The sequence below is a fragment of the Corythoichthys intestinalis genome, unplaced genomic scaffold (assembly GCF_030265065.1).
Source record: "Corythoichthys intestinalis isolate RoL2023-P3 unplaced genomic scaffold, ASM3026506v1 HiC_scaffold_23, whole genome shotgun sequence".
Taxonomy (NCBI): domain Eukaryota; kingdom Metazoa; phylum Chordata; class Actinopteri; order Syngnathiformes; family Syngnathidae; genus Corythoichthys; species Corythoichthys intestinalis.
Genome location: NW_026651592.1, coordinates 5,115,973 through 5,143,733, shown reverse-complemented (window position 1 = coordinate 5,143,733; position 27,761 = coordinate 5,115,973). Strand labels below are relative to the sequence as shown.

Here is a 27,761-nt window from a genome sequence, read left to right as displayed (position 1 = left end):
AGGAAATGACCTGGAAATGCCCTAAAATGAACAGCAAGTGACCTATAAATGCCCTGAAAATCTTGACAGAATGACTGAATGCTCTGGTTTCTAAATAGATTGGGTGTCGAGCACCGTCAAGGCAGCCTTAGAGTTAACTGAGACACTATTATGGTGGAAGATTTTAGTAGCAATTTGTTGGTTCCTTTTTTTTTTTAAAGACTTTGACACCTTTTTAAAATCATATCTCGATTCTTGCAGGAGCATATCGATAACCTTTTGGGATACAAAGTATCACGATATATCACCATTTCGATATTTTGTCACACCCCTAGTAGAGGTCCCTCTTAGCCAATTGGATGCTAGGAAAATTCTAGGCAATAGACCCTACCCACGTGACGTCACAACTCCGCCCTCCTGACTGGTGCCGCCCAATTGTCCGTCAACACATCGTGTTTACCTGTTACGGCTACGTACATTCCTCCTATTTACGGCGTGTTTTTCTGCTCGTTAACATTAATAATCAAAATGGTGACGGCGTGTGTGGCGGTCGGTTGCAATAACAGAGAAGATAGACGGAGATACTTGAAGTTCTACCGGATTCCGAGAGACCCGGAGACGAGAGCGAGATGGGCTGCTGCAATTCGATGAGAAAACTGGGCTCCAAACGATTACCACAGATTATGTAGTAGTCATTTTATATCTGGTAAGATGCATTTAATATATATTTAGAGGGTTTTGTGCTGACAACCACAATTAAGATCATTGCTAGGCTAATCGCCGACAACATACACGTACACTATGTATGTAGTGAGAGTGCTATCGCTAAACCATATAAACATTAAAAGCCCTAGCTCCATTGACAAATGACATGAAATACATTAGACTTGACAGTGGATGTTAGCAAGAACAAAAGATTTTGAATTGAAAATTTCGTAACTCACCTTTCCAAGCACAAGATAGATTCCTGCCGAATTTTCGTGGACGAGGACCTGTTTCACCCAACCAGCAACAAAGTATTTATAAGCCTCCAAGCTCTTAAAGTTTTTCAAACTTTCGTGAGAATAGGCTGATTTTGTGTGGACAAGATAGTTGTAAATATCAGGGTCAGGCAAAGACGGCGAAGACAGCGGGTCGAAAAACATTGATTTAGGCATCAAATATGGATCTGGCGAATGGATAAACTGAAGCTTTTCCACATAACGCCTTTTATGCAACGCATCCAGTGAGTTTACGGCATCCGAAAGCACCGGGTCTTCCATGAAATGCATTATAAATTGCTCGATCAATTGAGACCATTAATAATACAGACACAAAATGACGGACAATGGGGCGGAACAATACAGCGATCACGTGATTTTGTGACGTCGGTGGGTAGGGTCTATAGCCAGTGGCAGAGCAGCTATAAGTATGTTATGTTCAGTAATCTCTGGTGAGCAAAGAGTAGCATCCCATACTGTATCTATCATTTCCCGTTGAGGCGTCTCTTAACCTGAAAATTCCTTATGTAGGGATGGTGGTAAGTAGAGGTACCAGTGTGCCACTGTATATCGGTATTGGACTTTTGGGGTTGGAAAATATCAGGATATTGTGTTTTTCGATCAATAAGTCAATATCAGACAACTCTAGAGACAACCAACCCCAATCTCCCCGAAAAGCATGGCTGCACAGCTGGAGCATGGAAATGGATTATTTCTATTATTCCCTACAGGAAGTTCCTTCAAATGCTGCTTCCTGGGCCACATGACGATTGTTGATGACTCCCCCTCTCTCCTCCTTCCTACACAAGCTCTGCATGTGTGCACCATTCTCTCTCTACGGCCTCACCCCTCCCCCTTGTACACAGAAACTGATGCAAGTTCCCCTATCTGCCAGAGCCAGTTCCTCCATTTAAGATGCTGACTTGTTTATGTAGACACAACAAGTGATTTTTTTTTTTTTTTTTTTGTTCCACCTTCTCTCGACATTCTGCACGCCACATCAACAGCAGGTGCCTGAAGTCCAGTTATAGGCCGATGGGCGAGCACTCGGTAAAGGACGGAGTAAGGGGTCAAGCACGGCGCCATAGCGACGCCGTGCTCTGATGGAGAAGGCCGCGGAGAGAACGCACCCGAGATGAACAAGCATAAGAGGTAACGCATAAAAAAAGTGCGGGAAAACTTGGGTGTGTGCAAGATTGTGATGACATGAGTCATATAGTACAGAAGTGTGGTTAAAACTACAAGAAAAGAGTGTGTCTGGGGGTATTGAGTGTTGTAGTGCGCGCGCACAGCTAATTTGTTTGACCAGCATGTTTAAATGTCATATTTTTCAGTTAAACAGTCAATAGTCTGACATGCGTCACCTGTAGAATTTGAAAGTATTGTTTGGGGGAGGGGGGAATCTTAATCTTTATTAACTCATTGGCTGCTATTGGCAGGGGTGGTCATCCAATCCAGTTCGACTGGTGGGTTGGCAGTGATCGTTCTATCACCGTCAATGGTAGTAAAACATGATCGCGAATAATATCAGCCATCCCAACTGAAATGGCTTCAACACGTCAAGCCAAATAATTAATCTGCTTTTAAAATACAAAATTGGAAACTACCACCAATGCACCAGTGGGGATTTAAAAAAAAAAAAAAAAAAAAAAAAAAAGTATGTACAGGGCAGAGGTTGCGCTACACTTTTTCGTTGTCTGTCATTTTGACTGACAGTGTCATAAAAATCCGGTCATAATCTATTTTTACCCGTCACTTACATTTTAAAAATGATAATAATGACATATTCAATAATATTTAGTTTTCATTCATTTTTAATTAATATTCTGTCCGAACAAGCTTAACAAAAGGCAAACAGACAGCGGAGTGCACCAATCAGCGACGGGCAGACGTGCCGTTAGCAAAGTGACGAGGGACTTGCGCGCGGAAGTAAACATACGAGGAGAACGGAGTTTATTCAACATGGCTACCGCGAGACAGACTGTTGTCAATGTCTCGTGTCGATGTGTTTTAGCTCATTTAAAACTGAATTTACCGCGGATTGGAACATATTCTCGGCTCTCCCGCCATCCGTGTTGTTGTAGAGACGACTTTCGGCGCGCAAGAGTGACGTTGCTCGTGAAGAACACGTCACGCAAATAAACAAATCTGATTTGTCGATTGATTTTGTACCTACTCGAGAGCCTGGGTCCCAGACTTTTCTCTCAGTGTTTGAAAAATACAGGGAGAACAGTCTGGCCGTGCCAGGCAAACACTCAGTTGCCTTGACATTTTTCCGAGTAAGGCCAACGACGTCATGCATCAAGAGAGACAATAGCTAATTAATATGCTCACTCGCCACCCTGTGGTCTGGGGTGTGAATTGCAACCTGTCAAAATGACGGATGGACTTCAGTTTTTTCCGTCACTGTTTTAAAAAAACGGTCAACGACGGAAAATATTCGGTTAACGCGACCCCTGGTACAGGGGGACCCAAAAAAAAGTTTACACTGCCATAATACAACTTAAATGCCATGTTTATTCATCTTAGAATTAGAATTGAATCACAAATTATACTTTATTGTAAAGAACATATACAGTACACTCTATTTTTCAACGTGTCCTCCCTTAAGTGTCACAACAGCCTCCAGGCGCCTGCGGAACACTTGACAGGTCTTCTTTATGTAGGATGCTGTCATCTTTTCCCAAGATCTAACAATGGACCTCTCCAAGGCTGCCACAGAAGTTTGTGGCTTCTTACAGGCACTGTCCTCCACAGTTGCCCATATGCTATAATCCAGGGGATTTAGATCTGGACTCTGGGGTGGCCACATATCACCTTGTCAATCAACTTTTTGGTCCGCACAGATCGGCACTTCCAGACCCAGGTTTTCGTGAGGCTGTTCCAGTATCTTTCAGCTTCTTTTTAACTTTGTAGACTGCACATCTGGATATTCTCAGATTTGCTGCAATCTCAGTAGGTGTCAGACCGGCACGCAGCAATTCAGGTACAGCTAAAGTTTTCTTCATTTTCAGCAGAAGCACAGGAATTGTAGAGACGAGAGATTACCAGCTGCATTGAGTGACTATGATGTATCACTTAACCATGACAACCTATTTAAATATGTTTCAATGGCTTTTAAACAAGCAGTCAACTGAGTGTTAACTTTTTTTTGGGTCACCCTGTATATACACTCACGACCTCTTTATTAGGTACACCTGTCCAACTGCTCGTTAACACTTAATTTCTAATCAGCCAATCACATGGCGGCAACTCAGTGCATTTAGGCAAGTTTTAAGACAACCTCCTGCAGTTCAAACCGAGCATCAGTATGGGGAAGAAAGGTGATTTGAGTGACTTTGAACGTGGCATGGTTGTTGGTGCCAGAAGGGCTGGTATGTGTATTTCAGAAACTGCTGATCTACTGGGATTTTCACGCACAACCATCTCTAGGGTTTACAGAGAATGGTCCGAAAAAGAAAAAATATCCAATGAGCGGCAGTTCTGTGGGCGGAAATGCCTTGTTGATGCCAGAGGTCAGAGGAGAATGGACAGACTGGTTTGAGCTGATAGAAAGGCAACAGTGACTCAAATAACCACCCGTTACAACCAAGGTAGGCAGAAGAGCATCTCTGAACGCACAGTACGTCGAACTTTGAGGCAGATGGGCTACAGCAGAAGAAGACCACGCCGGGTGCCACTCCTTTCAGCTAAAAACAGGAAACTGAGGCTACAATTTGCACAAGCTCATTGAAAGTGGACAATAGAAGATTGGAAAAACGTTGCCTGGTCTGATGAGTCTCGATTTCTGCTGCGACATTCGGATGGTAGGGTCAGAATTTGGCGTCAACAACATGAAACCATGGATCCATCATGCCTTGTATCAACGGTTTAGGTTGTTGGTGGTGGTGTAATGGTGGTGTGGGGGAATATTTTCTTGGCACTCTTTGGGCCCCTTGGTACCAATTGAGCATCGTTGGAACGCCATAGCCTACCTGAATATTGTTACTGACCATGTCCATCACTTTATGACCACAATGTACCCCACTTCTGAAGGCTACTTTCAGCAGGATAATGCGCCATGTCATAAAGCTGGAATCATCTCAGACTGGTTTCTTGAACATGACAATGAGTTCACTGTACTCAAATGGCCTCCACAGTCACCAGATCTTAATCCAATAGAGCATCTTTGGGATGTGGTGGAACGGGAGATTCGCATCGTGGATGTGCAGTCTACAAATCTGCACCAACTGTGTGATGCCATCATGTCAATATGGACCAAACTCTCTGAAGAATGCTTCCAGCACCTTGTTGAATCTATGCCACGAAGAATTGAGGCAGTTCTGAAGGCAAAAGGGGGTCCAACCCGTTACTTGCATGGTGTACCTAATAAAGTGGCCGCTGAGTGTGTATATAAATATTAGGGCTGTCAAAATTATCGCGTTAACGGGCGTTAATTAATTTTTTAAATTAATCACGTTAAAATATTTGACGCAATTAACGCACTAGGCCCGCTCAGACAGATTTAAATGTCAGTACAGTGAAAGGCCAACTTGTTAATTGTGTTTTTTGGAGTTTTTCCGCCCTCTGCTGGCGCTTGGGTGTGACTTGCATATGTTATGTGGCGTAATGTCGCCCTCTGCTGGCGTTTCAGTGCAGCTGATTATTTGGGTTTCGGCGCGCTTTTCTGACGTGATTATATGTCGACGCGAACTCACACTAATAGACAGTGCTATTCAGACCAGCTAACGTCCGCATCCAGTATTCAGTGGCAGTTCTCATAGCCCCATCACACTGTTTGTGTCTAATACATGCATCGCTTGTGAGTTATATTCCTCCTTTGTTTATATTCATAAGCATTAGATAGTTATTGATGATGTGTATTTGAATTTGTTCACATATATGGTGAAATGCAGTTACATTGTTAGATGCTTGTGAGCTAATTGGCTAGTGCTACTGCTCAAATGGACACGTGTGTGTACATTTTATGTTATTTTGTGATTTATGCAAGTTATTGACACATTGCCTTGTTATTTTCAGTTTTACAAAAATACAAGAAACGTGCTCCTGTCAAAAACATGACTTCAGTAAAGCCCATGCAACTTTGCCACACCGTCTGATTTCTTTTTGGAACTTATGTTCGCTATCTGTCAATTTGTGTACTCACACACATTGAGGACAGAATAGGGCTACTAGTTTATTTTTTTGATTGAAAATTTTACAAATTTTATTAAAACGAAAACATTAAGAGGCGTTTTAATATAACATTTCTATAACTTGTACTAATATTCATCTTTTAAGAACTACAAGTCTTTCTATCCATGGATCACTTTAACTGAATGTTAATAATGTTAATGCCATCTTGTTGATTTATTGTTATAATAAACAAATACAGTCCTTATGTACCGTATGTTGAATGTATATATCCATCTTGTCTTATCTTTCCATTCCAACAATAATTTACAGAAAAATATGGCATATTTTATAGATGATTTGAATTGCGATTAATTGCGATTAATTACGATTAATTAATTTTTAAGCTGTAATTAATTCGATTAAAAATTTTAATCGTTTGACAGCCCTAATAAATATATGTATATATATATATATATATATATATATATATATACAGTGCCTTGCAAAAGTATTCGGCCCCCTTGAACCTTGCAACCTTTCGCCACATTTCAGGCTTCAAACATAAAGATATAAAATTTTAATTTTTTGTCAAGAATCAACAACAAGTGGGACACAATCGTGAAGTGGAACAAAATGTATTGGATAATTTAAACTTTTTTAACAAATAAACTGAAAAGTGGGGCGTGCAATATTATTCGGCCCCCTTGCATTAATACTTTGTAGCGCCACCTTTTGCTCCAATTACAGCTGCAAGTCGCTTGGGGTATGTTTCTATCAGTTTTGCACATCGAGAGACTGACATTCTTGCCCATTCTTCCTTCCAAAACAGCACGAGCTCAGTGAGGTTGGATGGAGAGTGTTTGTGAACAGCAGTCTTCAGCTCTTTCCAGAGATTCTTGATTGGATTCAGGTCTGGACTTTGACTTGGCCATACGTTTATTTTTTAACCATTCCATTGTAGATTTGGCTTTATGTTTTGGATCATTGTCCTGTTGGAAGATAAATCTCCGTCCCAGTCTCAGGTCTTGTGCAGATACCAACAGGTTTTCTCCCAGAATGTTCCTGTATTTGGCTGCATCCATCTTCCCGTCAATTTTAACCATCTTCCCTGTCCCTGCTGAAGAAAAGCAGGCCCAAACCATGATGCTGCCACCACCATGTTTGACAGTGGGGATGGTGTGTTCAGGGTGATGAGCTGTGTTGCTTTTACGCCAAACATATCGTTTTGCATTGTGGCCAAAAAGTTCCATTTTGGTTTCATCTGACCAGAGCACCTTCTTCCACATGTTTGGTGTGTCTCCCAGGTGGCTTGTGGCAAACTTTAAACGAGACTTTTTATGGATATCTTTGAGAAATGGCTTTCTTCTTGCCACTCTTCCATAAAGGCCAGATTTGTGCAGTGTACGACTGATTGTTGTCCTATGGACAGACTCTCCCACCTCAGCTGTAGATCTCTGCAGTTCATCCAGAGTGATCATGGGCCTCTTGGCTGCATCTCTGATCAGTTTTCTCCTTGTTTGAGAAGAAAGTTTGGAGGGACGGCCGGGTCTTGGTAGATTTGCAGTGGTCTGATGCTCCTTCCATTTCAATATGATGGCTTGCACAGTGCTCCTTGAGATGTTTAAAGCTTGGGAAATCTTTTTGTATCCAAATCCGGCTTTAAACTTCTCCACAACAGTATCTCGGACCTGCCTGATGTGTTCCTTAGTTTTCATAATGCTCTCTGCACTTTAAACAGAACCCTGAGACTATCACAGAGCAGGTGCATTTATACGGAGACTTGATTACACACCGCTGGATTCTATTTATCATCATCGGTCATTTAGGACAACATTGGATCATTCAGAGATCCTCACTGAACTTCTGGAGTGAGTTTGCTGCACTGAAAGTAAAGGGGCCGAATAATATTGCACGCCCCACTTTTCAGTTTTTTATTTGTTAAAAAAGTTTAAATTATCCAATAAATGTTGTTCCACTTCACGATTGTGTCCCACTTGTTGTTGATTCTTGACAAAAAAATTAAATTTCATATCTTTATGTTTGAAGCCTGAAATGTGGCGAAAGGTTGCAAGATTCAAGGGGGCCGAATACTTTTGCAAGGCACTGTATATATACATATATATATATATATATATATATATATATATGTATGTATATATGTATATATGTATATATACATATATATGGTATATACGGTGTCTTGACACCCGATGATACATGCCACATGGAGTTTTTGGATCAAAACAAGGTAAGTACACAATAATATCTAGTTAAAATCATGGCCTCTTTAATTCTGCTCTCGCGTGCTCTCGCCTCCAGTTAGGGTTTTGGTGTGTAAATATGTTTTTTTGTTTTTTTGGTAAAAAAAATGCCCTCCTGTTCAAAATTTTTCTTCCCCCAGAAAATTGAGATTTTAAGCTTTCCAATGATGTATTACATATACATATAGGACAAATTTGAAATTTGGTCAAATTGGGGGTCTCAGAGCGGAACTTCAAGTCACCTAAGTGTTTTCCGCCATATATACTGTATATATGTATGTATGTATGTATGTATGGCAGAAAACACAGACAAGGCTGAAAAAGCAGTTTCTGCTCTCGCACCCCTCTATAAAAGAAACTGCTGTATTTTAAGCCAAAAGAACTGTTGTGTCTGATAGAACAATATGTCTACGTATATGCTGCCATAGCAGATTCATTGTGCATTATGTCCCTGAACTATTTTTAATTTGTCCGTTTTACCCTGGAAACCCCTGTTTACAGACGTCGCATAACCGCTTTTGTTTCAACCTAGCCATAAAAAGAAGGTAAGTAATCGTATTTATTATTCAAATTGTCTGTCATTTTTAGCTTAGAACCATTAATTGATGTCTAATATTTAGTTAAAAAAAAAAAAAAACGACTTAAAAAAATTATTCACTCGCATATTTTAAACTTTTAAACAATTATGTCACAATTGTTAAAAAATGGCGTCTGTAAAAAAGTCACGGATATCTACCTCATAACTATCGCTTAATTGTATTTTTTTTGTTACTGTCGCATTTTCTCCGATATGTTAGATCATAAATAATCGATCTAAACAAAAAAAAATTGAAAAAAAAAAAACAGTTTAAAAGGGTGAATATATGAAAAAGAAAATCTCAACCACTCCTTGCTGTCTGCGATTTCTGCATTACGACCCTTATTATATGACCATGTTTCACCCATAAAATCCCCCCAAAATCCAGCTTTGGCCATTCACAGCTGTGTCTGGATCAAAACAAGGTAAGTACACGATAATATGTCTTATATTTTAAAATAATATCTTTTAAACAAATTACGTCACAATGAAAAAGTTGGCATCTGTAAAAAAAGTCACGGATAGCTACCTCATAACTATTGTTTAATTGTATTTTTTTCGTTACTGTCGCATTTTCCCCAACATATTAGATGATAAATAACTGATCCAAACAAAGAAAAAAAAAAAACCAAATAACAGGGTAAATATATGAAAAAGAACATCTCCACCACTCCTTGATGTCTGCGATTTCTGCATCGCGACCCTTGTTATATGACCATGTTCCACCCATAAATTCCCCCAAAAATCCAGCTGTGGCCATTCACAGCTGTGTCTTGACACTCAGTGATACATGCTACACCGAGTTTTTGGATTGAAACAAAGTAAGTACGCGATAACATCTCGTTAAAGTCATGGCGTCTGTAATTCTGCTCTCGCGTGCTCTCACCTCTAGTTAGGGTTTTGCTGTTTAAAAAAAAAAAAAAAATTAAATGCCCTCCTGTTCAAAAATGTTCACGCCCCCAAAAATTGAGATTTTAAGCTTTCCAATGATGTATCACACATGCATATAGAACAATTTTGAAATTTGGCCAAACTGGTGGTCTCAGAGCGGAACGTCAAGTCACCGGAGTGTTTTCCGCCATATATATAGTATATAGCGGAAAACACTGACAAGACTAAAAAAGCCGTTTCTGCTCTTGCACTCCTCTTTAAAAGAAACTGCAGTATTTAAAGCCAAAACAACTGTTGTGTTTGATAGAACAATATGTCTATATGCTGCCATCGCAAATTCATGGCGCATTAAGCCACCAAACTCTTTTTAATTTGTCCCTTTTACCCTGGAAACCCCCATTTACAGACGTCGCGCAACCGCTTTTGTTTCAACCTAGCCATAAAAAGAAGGTAAGTAATCGTATTTATTATTCGAAATGTCTGTCATTTTTAGCTTAGAATCATTAATTGATGTCTAATATTTAGTTTAAAAAAAAAAACGACTTTAAAAAATTATTCACCCGCATATTTTAAGCTTTTAAACAAACAAACACGTCACAATAAAAAAATTGGCGTCTGTAAAAAAGTCACAGATATTTACCTCATTACTATTGCTTAATTGTATTTTTTTCGTTACTGTCGCATTTTCCCCGATATTTCAGATGATAAATATTCGATCCAAACAAAGAAAAATTGAAAAATAACGTTTAAAGGGGTAATTACATGAAAAAGAACATCTCGACCACTCCTTGATGTCTGCGATTTCTGCATCGTGACCGTTGTTATATTACCATGTTTCACCCATAAAATCCCCCAAAAACCAGCTGTGGCCATTCACAGCTGTGTCTTGACACTCAGTGATACATGCTACGTGGAGTTTTTGGATCGAAACAAGGTAAGTACGTGATAATATCTTGTTAAAGCCATGGCGTCTGTAATTCTGCTCTCGCGTGCTTTCACCTCCAGATAGGGTTTTGCTGTTTAAAATTCAATATAACAAGGGTCGTGATGCAGAAATCGCAGACATCAAGGAGTGGTCGAGATGTTCTTTTTTATATATTTACCCTTTTAAACTTTTTTTTTGTTTGTTTGTTTGTTTGGATCGATTACTTATCTAACATATTGGGGAAAATGTGATAGTAACAAAAAAATACATTTAAGAGCTATTTGAGGTAGATATCCATGACATTTTTACAGATGCCATTTTTTTCCATTGTGGCGTAATTTGTTTAAAAGTTTAGAATATGCAAGTGAATATTTTTTTTAAGTCTTTTTTTTTTTTTTTTTTTTTTTTTGTTAAACGAAATATTAGACATCAATTAATCATTCTAAGATAAAAATGACAGACATTTTCATTAATAAATATAATTAATAACCGTCTTTTTATGGCTGGGTTTAAACAAAAGCGATTGCGCGACGTCTGTAAACGGGTGTTTCCAGGGTAAAAGGGACAAATTAAAAATAGTTTGGTGGCTTAATGCGCCATGAATCTGCAATGGTAGCATATATACATATTGTTCTAACACAACAAAGAGTTTGTGAAGAGAGAAGTGCAAGAGCAGAAACTGCTTTTTCAGTCTTGTCTGTGTTTTCCGCCATATATTATATATATACAGTGTATATATATATATAGACAGGGGTGCACATAATTTTTTTGCCCAGGTTCTCAGAGGAGGACCTGGAGATGTGACTTGGTCCTCATTGAGCTTGAGAGCCGACCCGCCTGATGCGATAAATTTATGACAAGCTTTACTTAGAGCCAATTAACTTTAATTAATTATATTAAGAATTAATGCTTGATTAACATCAACTGGCACAACAAAATTGCCATTACTTTGAAGTGAAATGTAAAGAAATAAAAAGCACCAATTCAAAATAAAGGGCATTATGCGGCTCCCACATTAACTCCAAGCCTTTTTAAAAGCGGGACGCCCTCCTCATAAGACCTTATTGAACGTGCATGTTTAGCTTTGTAAAATGCGAGCAAAAACACGTTTGTCAGTGCATGTAGCTGTTCATTACCTTTATTCCGCCACTTGTCCATAGGGCGAGCGGGGTCCTGTTTGACATCAATAGTTTGCTTAATTGCCACACGCTCTCTGTTTTTTTCGTGCTTTTCAAAGTTTGGATGGCTGAAATTCTTTGACCCTACATAAAATGCGCTGCTCTTATCGGCGACATTGGAATTCTCACAGCACATTTTGTACCGCATTTCCGTGCGAGCATCATTTGCTTCTAGCCATGGTACCTCCTACTTTTCAGCAAGTCCTTTTTTTCGGTAGCTCCGGTGACGTCTCTGTCGTCTGTCTGTCTTTTGACGGGGGTGGGGGAACACGGAAGTAATTACTCAGTGTGGCTTGCCTCTTTGACATTTTGAGAAGTTATTTTCTCGTGTCCGCCGCAAATACGGTGGTCAGCCATCGGTACGCAAAAGCGTATGGAAGTCGTTGAGGGCCAGCGCGTTTGTCTACGTCCGGTACGCATGCGCGCATGCGGACCACTTATGTGCACCCCTGTATATAGAGCATATATAGAATTTATACATACTTGTTATTTTGATATTATTAATTTTTATGATAACATTTATTGTTTTATTTAAAAACAATCCTCTCCAAAATTTTATTCAAAATTCATCGTAGTGAGAATCTTTTTTTCGTCATGTTTATACGTTTATTTATATGCAGTATTATATGTATGCATACTGAATTTATACATATTTTTGTTATCTTCATTCATATTATTCATTTTTATAATACCATTGTTTTATTTAAAAACAATAAATGGTTTAAATTTTTTTTTGTAGTAATTTACTTTTTTTTTTAACAACAAAGTATTTTTCAAGAGAAATAAAAAAGTAAAAAGTAATTTAATTTTTGAAATATTTATTTACCATTTTTAATAAATGGGGGGTTATTGTACATATTCGTGTTTTATTTTATTTTTCAATGAAAAAAATTAAGACGACTAATAATTGTTTTTTATTAATTATTTATTTCAACGCTGCCAAACCCCCCAGTGAAAATGGATTGGACGTCCATCACCATCAGTTCCGTTATTTGTGTCATGTTTTCTTTATCCTCTGCGAGGATTGAGTATTTATGTTGCAGTTGCACTGATAAGCTGAAAGTTTTTTTTTTTTTTTTTTTTTTTTTTTTTTTTCTCCCCCTTTAAAAATCCAATAAATAGGGTTTGAGTTAGCTGGTTGGATCTCTGCCAGCCCCCTATTCAAATTGGATTGGATGTCTATAGCTACCAAAGGCAGCCAATTAGTTAAAAAATAAAACTATAAGAGAAAATTTGATATTAAGTATTTAAATGTAAAATAATAATAAATGATAAGAGATATTCTGATTTTATTTTATATTCCTTCATTGGCCCTTCTCAGTCAAAATGGACTGGCCATTTCCCGCTGTCAATGGCAGGTAAACTCTGGCTGATTAATTGACTAAGCAATTAGTAAATGAATTTGATTGTCAAGGAACAGTTACCATTTTTATATCATTTCCGTTCATTCCTGAGGAAATCATGCAAATCACAATAAATAAAAAATGGTGTTGCCTTTTAGCCTTGCAAGCAAGACAGTACTTCCTGATTCATTGATTCCTTATGCAGCAAAACCTCAACTGTCCAACCACTTCCACGGTCATGTGATGTTCCAGCCAATCAGGTTAAAGAGGCCAGAGCTGCAGACGTGACCAGGAAGCGACTATATGCTTGAAAATTACGGCGGAATGCAAAGTGGTTTTAGTAGATAGTAGTGATGCACGATAATGCATTTATCAACCGATATCGATAACCGATAATTTCCTGCCCCTTCCACCCGATAACCGATAATGTCACGCCGCTAATTCTATTCAAATATGTATGTAAAATTTTAAAGTATACAAAGATCAAATGTTACTGTGCAAAAATGTAATTTAGTGCTATTTTTTTTCCACATCAAATGTGAACAAGTAGTGAATTCCAACAACTAAACAATGGCATTGTCACGATTATTTTTTTTATATAAGTATAAAGAAACTTAAAATGGCTATAAAATTATCCAATTTTACACAAGATGCACAATAATCACCAAATGCAGAGATAGTAATAACCTATATTTCCAGGATCAATACCAACATTTAACATATAAGTTTTTGCCCGTAATAGCAACTCACTCCATCACTAATCACTGCATTTTCACATCAGAAACTTAATACTTGAGAAAAGCATGCGGAATCATCTCACTTTTACTCAACAAAAGCTAAATTTGCATTTTTCAAATTACAATCACAACTTATTTAGGTTGAATTCCGATGTCACTATCTGGCCCTTGTCGTTTTTAGATTGAAATGTTGTATAAAATAAAACACGTAAAAGCCTATTTTTTTGTATGGACACAGATATGTCTAAATTACTAGTTTTTTGCCAAAAAACGGGCAGTCGGCTGCGAATTGCCTGATTATTTGAATGTAAAGTAACGCTATTGTGTATGGATACAAAATCAAACATGGCGCCCATCACAAAACAAAAAGCTTTTTAAGTTGAAAATTCAGGTATATAAACGCATAAATCCCTGAATGTCTATAGATATGAACATAAAACAGTCAAGATCAGACATGTCCAAAGTCCGGCCCGGGTGCCAAATGCAGCCCTTGGTCAAATTTCATCCGGCCCCCAGCCTCTGTCATAAAATCAATAACGTCTGGCCCGCACATAGACTGAATAAATTGGTCAGCAGTACTGCAACCAGCATATGAAGTAGCTTACACACTAAATGCTGCTCCTCATTTACCCACTAAAAGGCAGCAGCACACTAAGCAACATTACCCCGTGTGACTCTTTACTCCCAATTTTCTAAAATGGCGACAATCAACATTAAAAAAAGTTGACTGCGACGGCCGACGCTTCTAGGATGGGTGGAAATTGGACTATTTCTTCACTAAAATACGCAACAACTGTGCCTGCCTCATTTGCAAAGAGACAGTCAGTTTTTAAAGAGTTTAATTTGAGGTGATATTACCAAACAAGACACACTGACATGTACGACGGGATTACAGGGAAGATACGTCGCGAGAAATTGAAGCCACTTGAAGCTAGTTTAATTTTACAGCAGCAGTATTCACAAAAGCCCGAGAGTCGAAGGAGAACTCTACAAAGGTTAGTTGCGAGATTGTTGGAATTATCAATTTAAAAAAATAATAAAGCAAATGTGACACAAGGAATGGCTTGCTAAAATGTGCTTAAATAAATTGTTCTACGTAAAGAACGTCAGCCAAGGTCGGCCCCCCGCATTTTTACCACACCAAATCTGGCCCCCTTTGCAAAACGTTTGGACACCCCTGGTCAAGATTCTTGGTTAAAAGAAAAAAAAAAAAAATAACAAAAACACTCATTTTACGTACAGTGGGGCAAATAAGTATTGATTAATTGAAGCTCCATTCAGGGGAGAGATTGTGTGGCCCCTCACAACCTACATGAAGGGGATGATTCTCCTTTCATCCCCAATGCTAATGCAAACAACCCATTGACGCAAAATCTACGGTACAGGAAAAATTCATTTTACCAACAGTTTTTCGAATATTTTTTCACTTCATATTACTAAAAATTCAAAAGATAATACAGTGGGGCAAATAAGTAATTAGTCAACCACCAATTGTTTAAGTTCTCCTACTTGAAAAGATTAGAGAGGCCTGTAATTGTCAACATGGGTAAACCTCAACCATGAGAGACAGAATGTCAAAAAAGAACAAAAAACCATATTGTTTGATTTTTAAAGAATTTATTTCCAAATTAGAGTGGAAAATAAGTATTTGGTCATCTACAAACAAGCAAGATTTCTGGCTGTCAAAGAGGTCTAACTTCTTCTAACGGGGTCTAACGAGGCTCCACTCGTTACCTGTATTAATGGCACCTGTTTTAAGTCAGAGACAAAACTGTAGACCTGCACCAGGCTGGGAAGACTGAATCTGCAATAGGTAAAACGCTTGGTGTAAAGAAATCAACTGTGGGAGCAATTATTAGAAAATGGCCATCTGCGTGTCTCTGGCGTCCTTCGACAGCTCTTTGGTCTTGGCCATAGTGGAGTTTGGAGTGTGACTGACTGAGGTTGTGGACAGGTGTCTTTTATACTGATAATGAGTTAAAACAGGTGCCATTAATATAGGTAACGAGATAGGGCTGGGCGATATGGCCTTAAGTACGTATCACGATAAATTGAGCAGATTTACCTCGATAACGATAAATGACGATAAAATCGCCCAAGCGGACTGTTATATAGTTTGAAAATTTGAATCAATGCATGGAATACAAATCAACCGTTTCTCGTTAAATTTATTTTCCAGCTTTCAATTTAACAATTGCACATGCAGTCTAAGCATTAAGTATTAAAAAAAATCTTGTAAACAATAAGAATTCTAGTGTGAACATTTATAACAGCTTGAATGACTTGAAAAATCTACAACATTATAAAAATCAATATGACGACTATGCAAACATGTCATTCTAACACAAATGACTTGCAGCTTTAACAGTACACTTCAGGCAACTTATTGGTAATGGCTGCTGTGACATAATTATTCAACACAAGTGTGTACGTCAAGGTTTCAGGTTTTTTTTTTTCCCGAAACATTTTTTAATGCATGCACCCCCCCACACAGACACAACCAGATTAAAGCTGTATTGCTCTGATGCCAATGAAATATTCAAGGTTTTATGATGGCAGAATAAAGCAAACACATACAGAAAAATAGCTGTGGCCATTAAACTGTCATATTCAGGCATGAAAATCTCTCACCTTTCGGCGAAATTCGCCGTTTTGAAGTCAAAAAGGATGACTTACTTGAATCGTGTAGATCCGAGGAGAAAACTTTTAAGGGGGGTGGGGGGGTTCGGGTGTAGGCATGTGCCGGTTACCTTCACGGTTTACCATGCTATGAAAACGTGGCGGTTACAAAACCACTAAAATTTTCCGTCATACAGTAGTACGTATTCGTTATTTTTCATGTGTCGAAAATGCAGCCAGAAGTGGCTTGGCGCGGCAGCACTTACCCCTTCCTCTGTTTGATGGTGCGAGTGTCAGTGACGCTATTCCAGCAAACCCAAAAAGAAACACTCCAAACGCAAGGCGTAAATTCTTCAATTTATTGATCTCTCAAATCGTGGTAACTGAAATATACCAAATGAATACATTTAAAACGTTGTAAAATCGTATTTTTCCACGTGAGTCGCTTCAACAATTTAGCTTCATGAAAAAGTTCGCCAAAAACAAAACACACATTTTCCTTTCAAATTCAATACACAAAGTTACTAAAAACTTACAAAGACGAATGATAGGCAAGGCTTAGTTAGGAGAGCAACTTCATTGAGGTTAATCACAGCCGCTAAGAGAGAATCAAGTTTGTATGTGGGGAGGAGAAAAAGAGCGTCAAAGATCGCTAATTGCGACAGATGATCTTGTCCTACGAACAAATTCACGTTCGCTGGACGAGGTGAGGTCTCACTCCCAATTTTTTTTTTTCTTAGATGAATGCATTCGCCAGCATATTGAATTTGGTGAGTAATGGTTTTAATCGTTTTCATATTTTGCGGTATGACAAAGTTAGTGCCGTTTGTCGCAGCTTGCGTTGAACACTGCCAGAGCGTCCAGTGAAAAATAGCTCCCGTTAAGGTAGCGTCAAGCTTGTGTATTTAACGGTAATATAAAAGCAGTGTTGTCAGTAACGCGTTATGTGAGTAATGCGTAACTGTAATCTGATTACTTTCTTTCAGTAAAGAACAATCTAACGCGTTCATTTTTCTAAATCAGTAATCTGAGTAAAATGACTTTCCTTGATGCCTGTGCGTTACTATTTTGTTATTGCCCCATAATGTATGTAGAATGAAGAATACTGTAGTCATGGGAGTTTCTAATCAAGGATGGAAAAAAAAGGGTCACGTGTATTACCATGATGCGTGAGCCGTGAGTGCTGGGAGTTTGCGGCCAAAACAACACAGCCTTGCTTCCCCTCCAGGATGCAATGAAATAGGCAGGAGATATACTACAAACGGCTGCATTTGCACACTGGAAACACAGCCATTACGTCACATTTTTGTCCAGTAAAGATGACAAAAATATCTCCGTGCGCTGCGAACTTTGCGCTGGCTCAAAAAGACTGTCGACCGCTATAAGCATCCAATTCAAGCACCACTTGGAATTACAGCACAACAGGTAACACGAAAGCCAGGACTTTTTGATACTGCTCGTGATCAATCCTCGGTTCAAGCTCAGTTGTTGTTGAAAGTTTTGAAAGCTTAGGTTTAAAGAAATTCTAAATATCCATCTTGCCTCCTCAGCTGAAGTTTTGGCTAAGCAATGCAAACGGCTGTCTCTAAGGTTCTATAGTCACATGATCTGTTCGAAAAATAATTTGGACTCATTATGAAATAGTTTGAAGGATTCTTATTCATTTCATTCATTTTTGTTGTTTATTTTATTGCTCTAAAACTTTTATAGACAACATTTTAATGGCCATATTCAGTGGTCTTTATTTTAAAGGGGAAGTTCAGAATTTTTACATTAGGCTTAATCTTTGAGTTAGCCGGGGTTTAATAAGTCGTTGGAGTTGATTTGAACAAATTCTGTGCAGTTTGCCAGTTATTTGTTAGTTTCAGGGGTCCGGAGTGGCTAAGCTAGTGCGAGTCAATGGTGGCTGAAATCAACTCCTTCAACTAATTAAACCCCCGCTCAAATATTAAGCCTTATGTGAAAAATTAAAATGGTCAAATTCGCCACATGTAGGACGTTTCGCCGACAGAGGACATTTTGGCAGAACGCCGGAACATATTTCCTCCACACCTTTCTCACCTTTTTAACCCCTGACCCATTTTCATGCCTGCATATTATATATACGCTTCACTGTTGGATTATACTTTATGCTGAGTGCTTTACCATCATGAAAGCTTTCAGAGAAATCACACAGGGATGCCAAATAACGCGACATAATGATTGCTACATGAAGTCCGTGCCCAGTCCAATCATTAATTTCAGCCGTTTCGACAAGTTAGAACCGCTATCCGACTCTTTCACGTTCATTTGTAGCCACTGTTAGCCGCTAGGGTTAGCCTGTGGCTTGGCTACCAGAAGTAAGCACTGAAAGCATCCTCTCCTGAAATCGTGAGAACCAGGGAGGACAGCGGGTGAAAGCCCGTCTGGAACCCGCCAAGAGTTTACTTAATGTCGGGTGAAAGTTTGGCGAAGCTAACTTAAGCCCGACTCCATCCCGTTTACTTGTAGCGTTAGCCGCTGACGTTAGCCTACCGGCTTCTGTTTGTTTGGCTTCCTGAAAACCACGTGACTCCATACGTAAGCACACTGTCTGCTTTCTTAAAGGGGAATGAACATAGCCGAACAACACAGTCAAAGCGGGATGAAAAGACTATATTTTCTTGTTTTATTAAATTACCGAATTTGCCGACATGGTCAAAATGACGTCGGTCATCGTGAAGAATTTCGGTGACGGTAAATTTTCGGTTTACCGCCCTGCTCTATAACGAGTGGAACCTCGTTAGACCTCGTTAGAAGAAGTTATACCTCTTTGACAGCCAGAAATCTTGCTTGTTTGTAGGTGACCAAATACTTATTTTCCACTCTAATTTGGAAATAAATTCTTTAAAAATCAAACAATGTTGTTTTCTGTTTTTTTCCCACATTCTGTCTCTCATGGTTGAGGTTTACCCATGTTGACAATTACAGGCTTCTCTAATCTTTTCAAGTAGGAGAACTTGCACAATTGGTGGTTGACTAAATACTTATTTGCCCCACTGTATTATCTTTTGAATTTTTAGTAATGTGAAGTGAAAAAATATTCGAAAAACTGTTCGTAAAATGAATTTTTCATGTACCGTAGATTTTGCGTCAATGGGTTGTTTGCATTAGCATTATGGATGAAAGGAGAATCATCCCCTTCATGTAGGTTGTGAGGGGCCACACAATCTCTCCCTTGAATGGAGCTTCAATTAATCAATTAAGGACAGAAAGCGAGGAATTTGCATATCCCCTTGTGAAGGCTGGCAGTGGGGGGGGGGGGGGGGCCTTCTGGTTTTGTTGCCAGGAGTCCTGACATAGATGGGAACAAGAAAGGGGGTTTCCAAAGGGGAAAGAAAAGGGAAGCAGTTTTCAGACACGAATAGCATGAAGAAAGAGGAAAGACGACGCTGAGGAAAAGGTGATGCCATTAACAGACAGTTTTGACTTTTTCACCTGCTCTTTATGTGTCCATATATGCAGTACTAACCTAATAATCATAGGCTGCCACTGACCGTGATTGATGTCCAATGCAAATTTATCGCGTGTAGGGTTGGAACAATAATTCGACTATGAATTTAAATGAGTTACACATCCAATCAATTTGAAGTGGGAGTGTGGCCATTCGCTGCCAACCCTCAATGCTTTTAAAAAAGTACGCGTATTGGCCCGAATATAAGATGGCCCTGATAATAAGATGCCCCTCTTTTTTTCAAGACTCAAGTTTCAATTCAATTCAATTTTATTTGTATAGCCCTCAATCACGACAGAAGTCTCAAAGGGCTTTACAGAGGCAATATGATACACAATTAGAAATGAAGCAACAAAGATGAAAAGATACAGTTCAAGTCCTGGGTATCCCCTATGAAGAAAGACTTTTTGAACACCAAATTAATTTTGATACAGAAAATATAATTACAGCACATCGGAAACAAATGATTATAACATATTAGAGATCGGCATCCCGATCGATCGGGTCCGATCACGTCATTTTCAAAGTATCGGAATCGGCAAAAAACTATCGGCCATGCCTTTTTTTTTATGTATTTATTTTTAATTAAATCGTTTTCTAATTGTATTTAACGTTACAGACGTAATATGTTACAGTCATCCAGAGTCTTCAGTTTAGGCTTAAGGTAGGGTTATCAAATTTATCCCGATAAAGACGGTAATTAATTTTTTCACGTTAAAATATTTAACGCAATTAATGCATGTGCTGCACGACCCACTCACGCATTGTTGCGCTCATTCTGTAATGGCGCCGTTTTACCTATATAGTGAGATAAAAGGCAGCGTTAAATGAGTAGAGTGAGTTTTGGCAGCCTTTCGAAACTTTTTTCAATTGGCTAAAGCCTTACAAACACTCTCCCTACGATTAGAAATATCATGGGAAGCAATGTGGGGAAGCAAGGTAGCAACTGATCTTTTTCTTAACACCTTATATTATTTCCCAACGCAGAGAAAATATATCAATTGGTAGCACTACGCACAGTCATGGTTCCACTTCCCATCATGCATTTGGGCATGGCTACAGTATCATTTACTGAAAGCTCAACAAATACACTAGATGGCAATATTTAGTCACAATATACCAAGTCATAAGTCTTTCTATCCGTAGATCCCTCTCACAGAAAGAATGTTAATAATTAGGGCTGTCAAAATTATCGCGTTAACGGGCAGTAATTAGTTTTTTAAAGTAATCACGTTAAAATATTTGACGCAATTAACGCACATGCCCCGCTCAGACACATTTTAATGACAGTAAAGTGAAATGCCCACATGTTAATTGTGTTTTATGGAGTTTTGCTGCCCTCTGCTGGCACTTGGGTGCGACTGATTTTATAGGCTTCAGCACCCATGAGCACTGTGGAAGTAATTATTGACATCAACAATGGCGGGCTACTAGTTTATCTTTTGATTGAAATTTTTACAAATTTTATTAAAACGAAAACATTAAGAGGGGTTTTAATATAAAATTTCTATAGCTTGTACTAACATTTATCTTTTAAAAACTACAAGTCTTTCTATCTATGGATCGCTTTAACAGAATGTTGATAATGTTAATGCCATCTTGTTGATTTATTGTTATAATAAACAAATACAGTCCCTATGTATCATATGTTGAATGTATATATTCATCTTGTGTCTTATCTTTCCATTCCAACAATAATTTACAGAAAAATATGGCATATTTTATCAATGGTTTGAATTGCGATTAATTGCGATTAATTACGATTAATTAATTTTTTGCTGTAATTAACTCGATTAAAAATTTTAATCGTTTGACAGCCCTATTAATAATGTAAATGCCATTTTGAGGATTTATTGTCATAATAAACAAATACAGTACTTACTATGTACTGTATGTTAAATGTATATATTCGTCCGAGTTTTATTCAGTTTTTTCTTAATGCATTGCCAAAACGTATATGATCGGGAAAAATTATCGGGAATGATTGGAGTTGAATCGGGAGCAAAAAAAAGCAATCGGATCAGGAAATATCGGGATCGGCAGATACTCAAACTAAAACGATCGGGATCGGATCGGGAGCAAAAAAACATGATCGGAACAACCCTACAACATATTATAATATATTTGAGAGCAAAAGCATGTTATTTTGCCTCATTCAAATCTTAATAGCTGAATATTTAAATATGTAAACTAAAGTGCAAACACATTCGTAAATGAATGGCTTCTGGTTTTTGAAATGTAAATAAACCAATCTATTGTGATAAAACAACAAAATTGCAATAACTGCATTAACCATCAAAGTCTAACTGTAACTGTAGTCTTGAAACAAATCTAAATAAGGAAAAACATTGCAATAAAATAATGCAAACTGGTTAAACTAGTAGCTGAGCTCTGTCATGACAGAACATCACTTCAATGATATCTGGCGCCATCTAGCATCGTGAATGGGGAGAGTAGCTGAGATCTGACATGACAGAACATCGCTTCAATGATTTCTGGCGCCATCTAGCGTCGTGAATGGGTATAATGTCTAGACCACGAATATAAGACGATCCCCTCTTTTTCAGTCTTATTTCAATGCAAAAAACTGTCTTATATTCGGGCCAATACAGTATAGCGGCCTCAAATATCGACTTACAAAATGTGCTTTAGACATTGGCAATCAACGGATTATTATTATTATTTTTAATCAGTATTGGCATTTGAAAATTGACTTCTCATACAAATATTTACTTTTAAAAGAATTTGGAAAAGTTTTAGGTTGACAACATTTCTAAATATTTACTCGGCTATCAAAATGGTTTATTAGTTTATTAGTTAATAGTTTATTAATTCAACTTATTGAGCTGCCATTGACAATGCTAGACGTCTAATCCATTTGAAGTGGGAGGGTTGGCAGAGAATGAACGTTCATTCTAGTGTTAAACTCATTTCAATTCCTAGTCGATTTATCGTAGCAACACACGTGAGCTAATTTTGCTGTTTTTTGCTGGAGTAGAAATATGAACATGGTGGACAACACTCAAGTGACTTGAAGTTCCACTCCGAGACCCAAATTTGGCCAACTTTCAAAATTGTCCGATATGCATGCGTGATACATCATTGGAAAGCTTAAGATTTCAATTTTCTGGGGGAAGAAAAGTTTCGAACAGAAGGGCATTTTTTTTTTATGTTTTTTAAACAGCAAAACCCTATCTGGAGGTGAGAGCACGCGAGAGCAGAATTACAGACGCCATGACTTTAACGAGATATTATTGCGTACTTACCTTGTTTTCATCCAAAAACTCCATGTAGCATGTATCACTGAGTGTCAAGACACAGCTGTGAATGGCCACAGCTGGATTTTTGGGGGATTTTATGGGTGAAACATGGTCATGTACAGTGGGGCAAATAAGTATTTAGTCAACCACCAATTGTGCAAGTTCTCCGACTTGAAAAGATTAGAGAGGCCGGTAATTGTCAACATGGGTAAACCTCAACCATGAGAGACAGAATGTGGAAAAATAACCAGAAAATCACATTGTTTGATTTTTAAAGAATTTATTTCCAAATTAGAATGGAAAATAAGTATTTGGTCAACTACAAACAAGCAAGATTTCTGGCTGTCAAAGAGTTCTAACTTCTTCAAACGGAGTCTAACGAGGCTCCACTCGTTACCTGTATTAATGGCACCTGTTTTAACTCATTATCGGTATAAAAGACACCTGTCCATAACCTCAGTCAGTCACACTCCAAACTCCACAATGGCCAAGACCAAAGAGCTGTCGAAGGACACCAGAGACAACATTGTAGACCTGCACCAGGCTGTGAAGACAATCTGCAATAGATAAAACACTCGGTGTAAAGAAATTAGGGCTGCAGCAATCGAATATTTTAGTAATCGAGTAATCGGATAAAACATATTTTTAGGTGAAGAGCAATTATAAATATACATGAGAAAACAAGACATTTCATCTAATCTTGATCCATTTTCAGTCAATCAATGTCTTTATTTTCGATGTATATTGTTGAAAACAGCCAACAATTGCATCTCAGATGTAACTAGAATAAAAAAAAGACATTCACTGATTTCACCCCAAAAACGTTACGGGCTAACGTTACGTGAGCTTGTGACAGTAACGTTAATCTTATTTATTAGCGCTTAGCGCTCTTTATTAGCGCTTAGTGCTCTACTGCTTTAAGATGGCGGCGGTTTACTAACGCTGCCCAGACGCGGCCGAGTCTGTCATTTCGCATCTCGTTCAACATACATGTGATCTCTATGAGACGCATCAGACGCTACCTGCAACCAACTAGCATCGTGCGGGCAAGTATTTAGCAACGTCGGCGTCGTGTGTAGCGGCTGTCTGCTGCAGTAAGTTTTGTTGTTGTTGTTTTTTTGCTTTGTCCTCTACGCACGTAACATCAGCGCGTTGTCCCGCATTAAAAGTAGTCCGAGCAAAACGTGATGCTTAGAGCTGTCAAAATAAACGAATACTCGAGGTGAATAAAGTTACTCGGATCAGTTTTTAAACTCGAGTTACTCGAGTTGCTCGAGTATTCATTTCAGCTCTAAAAGAAATCAACTGTGGGAGCAATTATTAGAAATTGGAAGACATACAACACCACTGATAAACTCCCTAGATCTGGGGCTCCATGCAAGATCTCCCCCCGTGGCGTCAAAATGATAAAAAGAACGGTGAGCAAAAGTCCCAGAACCACACGGGGGACCTAGTGAATGACCTACTGAGAGCTGCGACCACAGTAACAAAGGCAGTAACACAATGCCCCGCCAGGGACTCAAATCCTGCACTGCCAGACGTGTCCCCCTGCTGAAGAAAGTACACGTCCAGGCCCGTCTGCGGTTCGCTAGAGAGCATTTGGATGATCCGGAAGAGGACTAGGAGAATGTGTTATGGTCAGATGAACCCAAATTGAACTTTTTGGTAGAAACACAGGTTCTCGTGTTTGGAGGAGAAAGAATACTGAATTGCATCCGAAAAACACCGTACCCACTGTGAAGCATGGGGGTGGAAACATCATGCTTTGGGGCTGTTTTTCTGCAAAGGGACCAGCATGACTGATCTGTGAAACGGAAAGAATGAATGGGGCCATGTATCGAGAGATTTTGAGTAAAAATCTCCTTCCATCAGCAAGGGCATTGAAGATGAGACGTGGCTGGGTCTTTCAGCATGACAATGATCCCAAACACACAGCCAGGGCAATAAAGGTAAATTTCAAGGTCCTGGAGTGGCCTAGCCAGTCTCCAGATCTCAACCCCATAGAAAATCTGTGGAGAGAGTTGAAAGTCCGTGTTGCCCAACGACAGCCCCAAAACATCACTGCTCTAGAGGAGATCTGCATGGAGGAATGGGCCAAAATCCCAGCAACAGTGTGTGAAAAGCTTGTGAAGAGTTACAGAAAACGTTTGGCCGCCATTATTGCCAACAAAAGGTACATAACAAATAGAGGCGTGCAACATTTCCGATTCTTAGATTGTTCGCGATTCGGCCGTGGAAGATTAGAGAACAATTCACAAACATCCAAATTCCGATTATTGAATTATACCAGGTAAAGCGGAAATAAAATGCAGTCAGCGCGGTCTTCGGGACGCAATGAGGAACGGACTGAGAGTAAATATCATGTGCAGCTAATGGCACTAGGTAAAAAAAAAAAAAAACAATAATATCTGACTGCGGCCGTCAGCTGCTACAAACACCGCCCAGTTGGTAGTTGCTACAAACATACGGCTGCGGTAGATATCACATATATCTAGACTAGATGTGAAATGACAGACTTTCCTGCGCTAGTAAACAGGCGCCATCTTAAAGCAGTAGACTTCTCTAGAAGGCTCTGTTATAGAGAACCTAATTACTTTTTATCTAAAATACCCCTAAATCGGCAAAATCTTGACTTGAATCTATCTTTAAATGATGAAACAATTTTAAAACTTTCACATGTCGAAAGTAGACATGAGGGAAATTATGGAATAACGGGCGCAATTTTAACAACTTTAACGGTTAATTCACGACATTTAATTACTGAATGTAGTTTAAAGCTGCTGATACAGAATGGGGATTTGAGTATTTTATTTACTGTTTTTAACTGGTAACTTGATACTAAAATACTAGTTTGGTTTATTTAGCCTGAGAGGATTTTTGAACAATTTTGGAACAAATATACAAAACATTTTAAAAAATTGGGGGGCATCAATAATCGATTTATAATCGAATTGGAGTCTCTGAATCGTAATCTAATTGTTAGGTGCCCAAAGATTCCCACCTCTAATAACAAAGTATTGAGATGAACTTTTGGTGTTGCCCAAATACTTATTTTCCACCATGATTTGCAAATAAATTCTTTAAAAATCAAACAATGTGATTTTCTGGTTTTTTTTTTTTTCCAAATTCTGTCTCTCATGGTTGATGTTTACCCATGTTGACAATTGCAGGCCTCTCTAATATTTTGAAGTGGGAGAACTTGCACAATTAGTGGTTGACTAAATACCTTTTTGCCCCACTGTAACAAGGGTCGCGATGCAGAGATCACAGACATCAAGGAGTGGTCGAGATTTTCTTTTTCATATATTTACCCTTTTAAACGTTTTTTTTTGTTCAATTTTTTTGTTTGGATCGATTATTTATCATCTAACATATCAGAGAAAATGCAACAGTAACTAAAAAATACAATTAAGCGATAGTTATCAGGTAGATATCCATTACTTTTTTACAGACGCCATTTTTTTCAGTGTGACATAATTTGTTAAAAAGTTTAAAATATGTGAGTGAATAATTTTTTTTAAGTGTTTTTTTTTTTAAACGAAATATGAGACATCAATGAATGATTCTAAGCAAAAAGACAGATATTTTGAAAAATAAATATATAATTAATTATCTTCGTTTTATGGCTGGGTTGAAACAAAAGTGGTTGCGCGATGTCTGTAAACTGCGGTTTTCAGGGTAAAACGGACAAATTAAAAATAGTTCGGGGGCTTCATGCTCCATGAATCTGCTATGGCAGCATATAGACATATTGCTCTATCAAACACAATAGTTGTTTTGGCTTAAAATACAGCAGTTTCTTAATAAAGAGGAGTGCAAGAGCAGAAACTGCTTTTTCAGTCTTCTCTGTGTTTTCCGCCACATAATTCTAACTAGTCCGCCATGTAATATCATTTGCGCAATCGTGCGTGTGAGTTACACACAGGTTAAGGGAAGGGGAAATTGGTGTCATTTCTGTGAAGTGGCAGACTTTCCTGGTAATTTCACAATATTAGCGAGCAGCGGTCGCGTTGCGTACACACATACATTTCTACACGATGCACAGGCACAGACTGCAGACAAACAAATAAGCTAATAGGAGATATCATCGAGTTCGCAGGCAGAATGGCGCGGTGAATGTTATAAGAAAGGAAATGGCGTGTATAGTCTAGCTTTTAGTTCAGTTGTAGTTTAGCATGACAAAAAACAGATGAATAATGTTATGGATGTTTCCTAGGATTTACGGTTGATGTTGGAGGGATGGTATTTTCAAAAGTCAAATTTTGTGAGATGATTTTCAAGGCCGAGATATTTTTTTTTTCAAAGACAATTGAAAGGCTCATCATATAAATGTTTATATGTGAAGCCAATTTTTTTTTTTTTGCTACTTTTTGTAACGCGAGGTGATGCAAAATCACAACACTAGTCTACACTAGAGATGTCCC

General features: G+C 38.4%; 1 protein-coding gene across 2 annotated transcripts in view; it reads left to right on the top strand.

Annotated features, from left to right (window-relative positions):
• Positions 1-1,890: 1,890 nt before the first annotated feature.
• The window catches only part of LOC130911114 (RAS guanyl-releasing protein 1-like), a 90,961-nt gene continuing 65,090 nt past the window's right edge, over positions 1,891-27,761 (top strand). For both annotated transcript variants that reach the window (XM_057828830.1, XM_057828829.1), the window contains exon 1: positions 1,891-2,111. In XM_057828830.1, the coding sequence (XP_057684813.1) occupies positions 2,095-2,111 (17 nt within the window). In that variant the 5' untranslated portion in view covers positions 1,891-2,094. The remainder of the gene's footprint in view (positions 2,112-27,761) is intronic.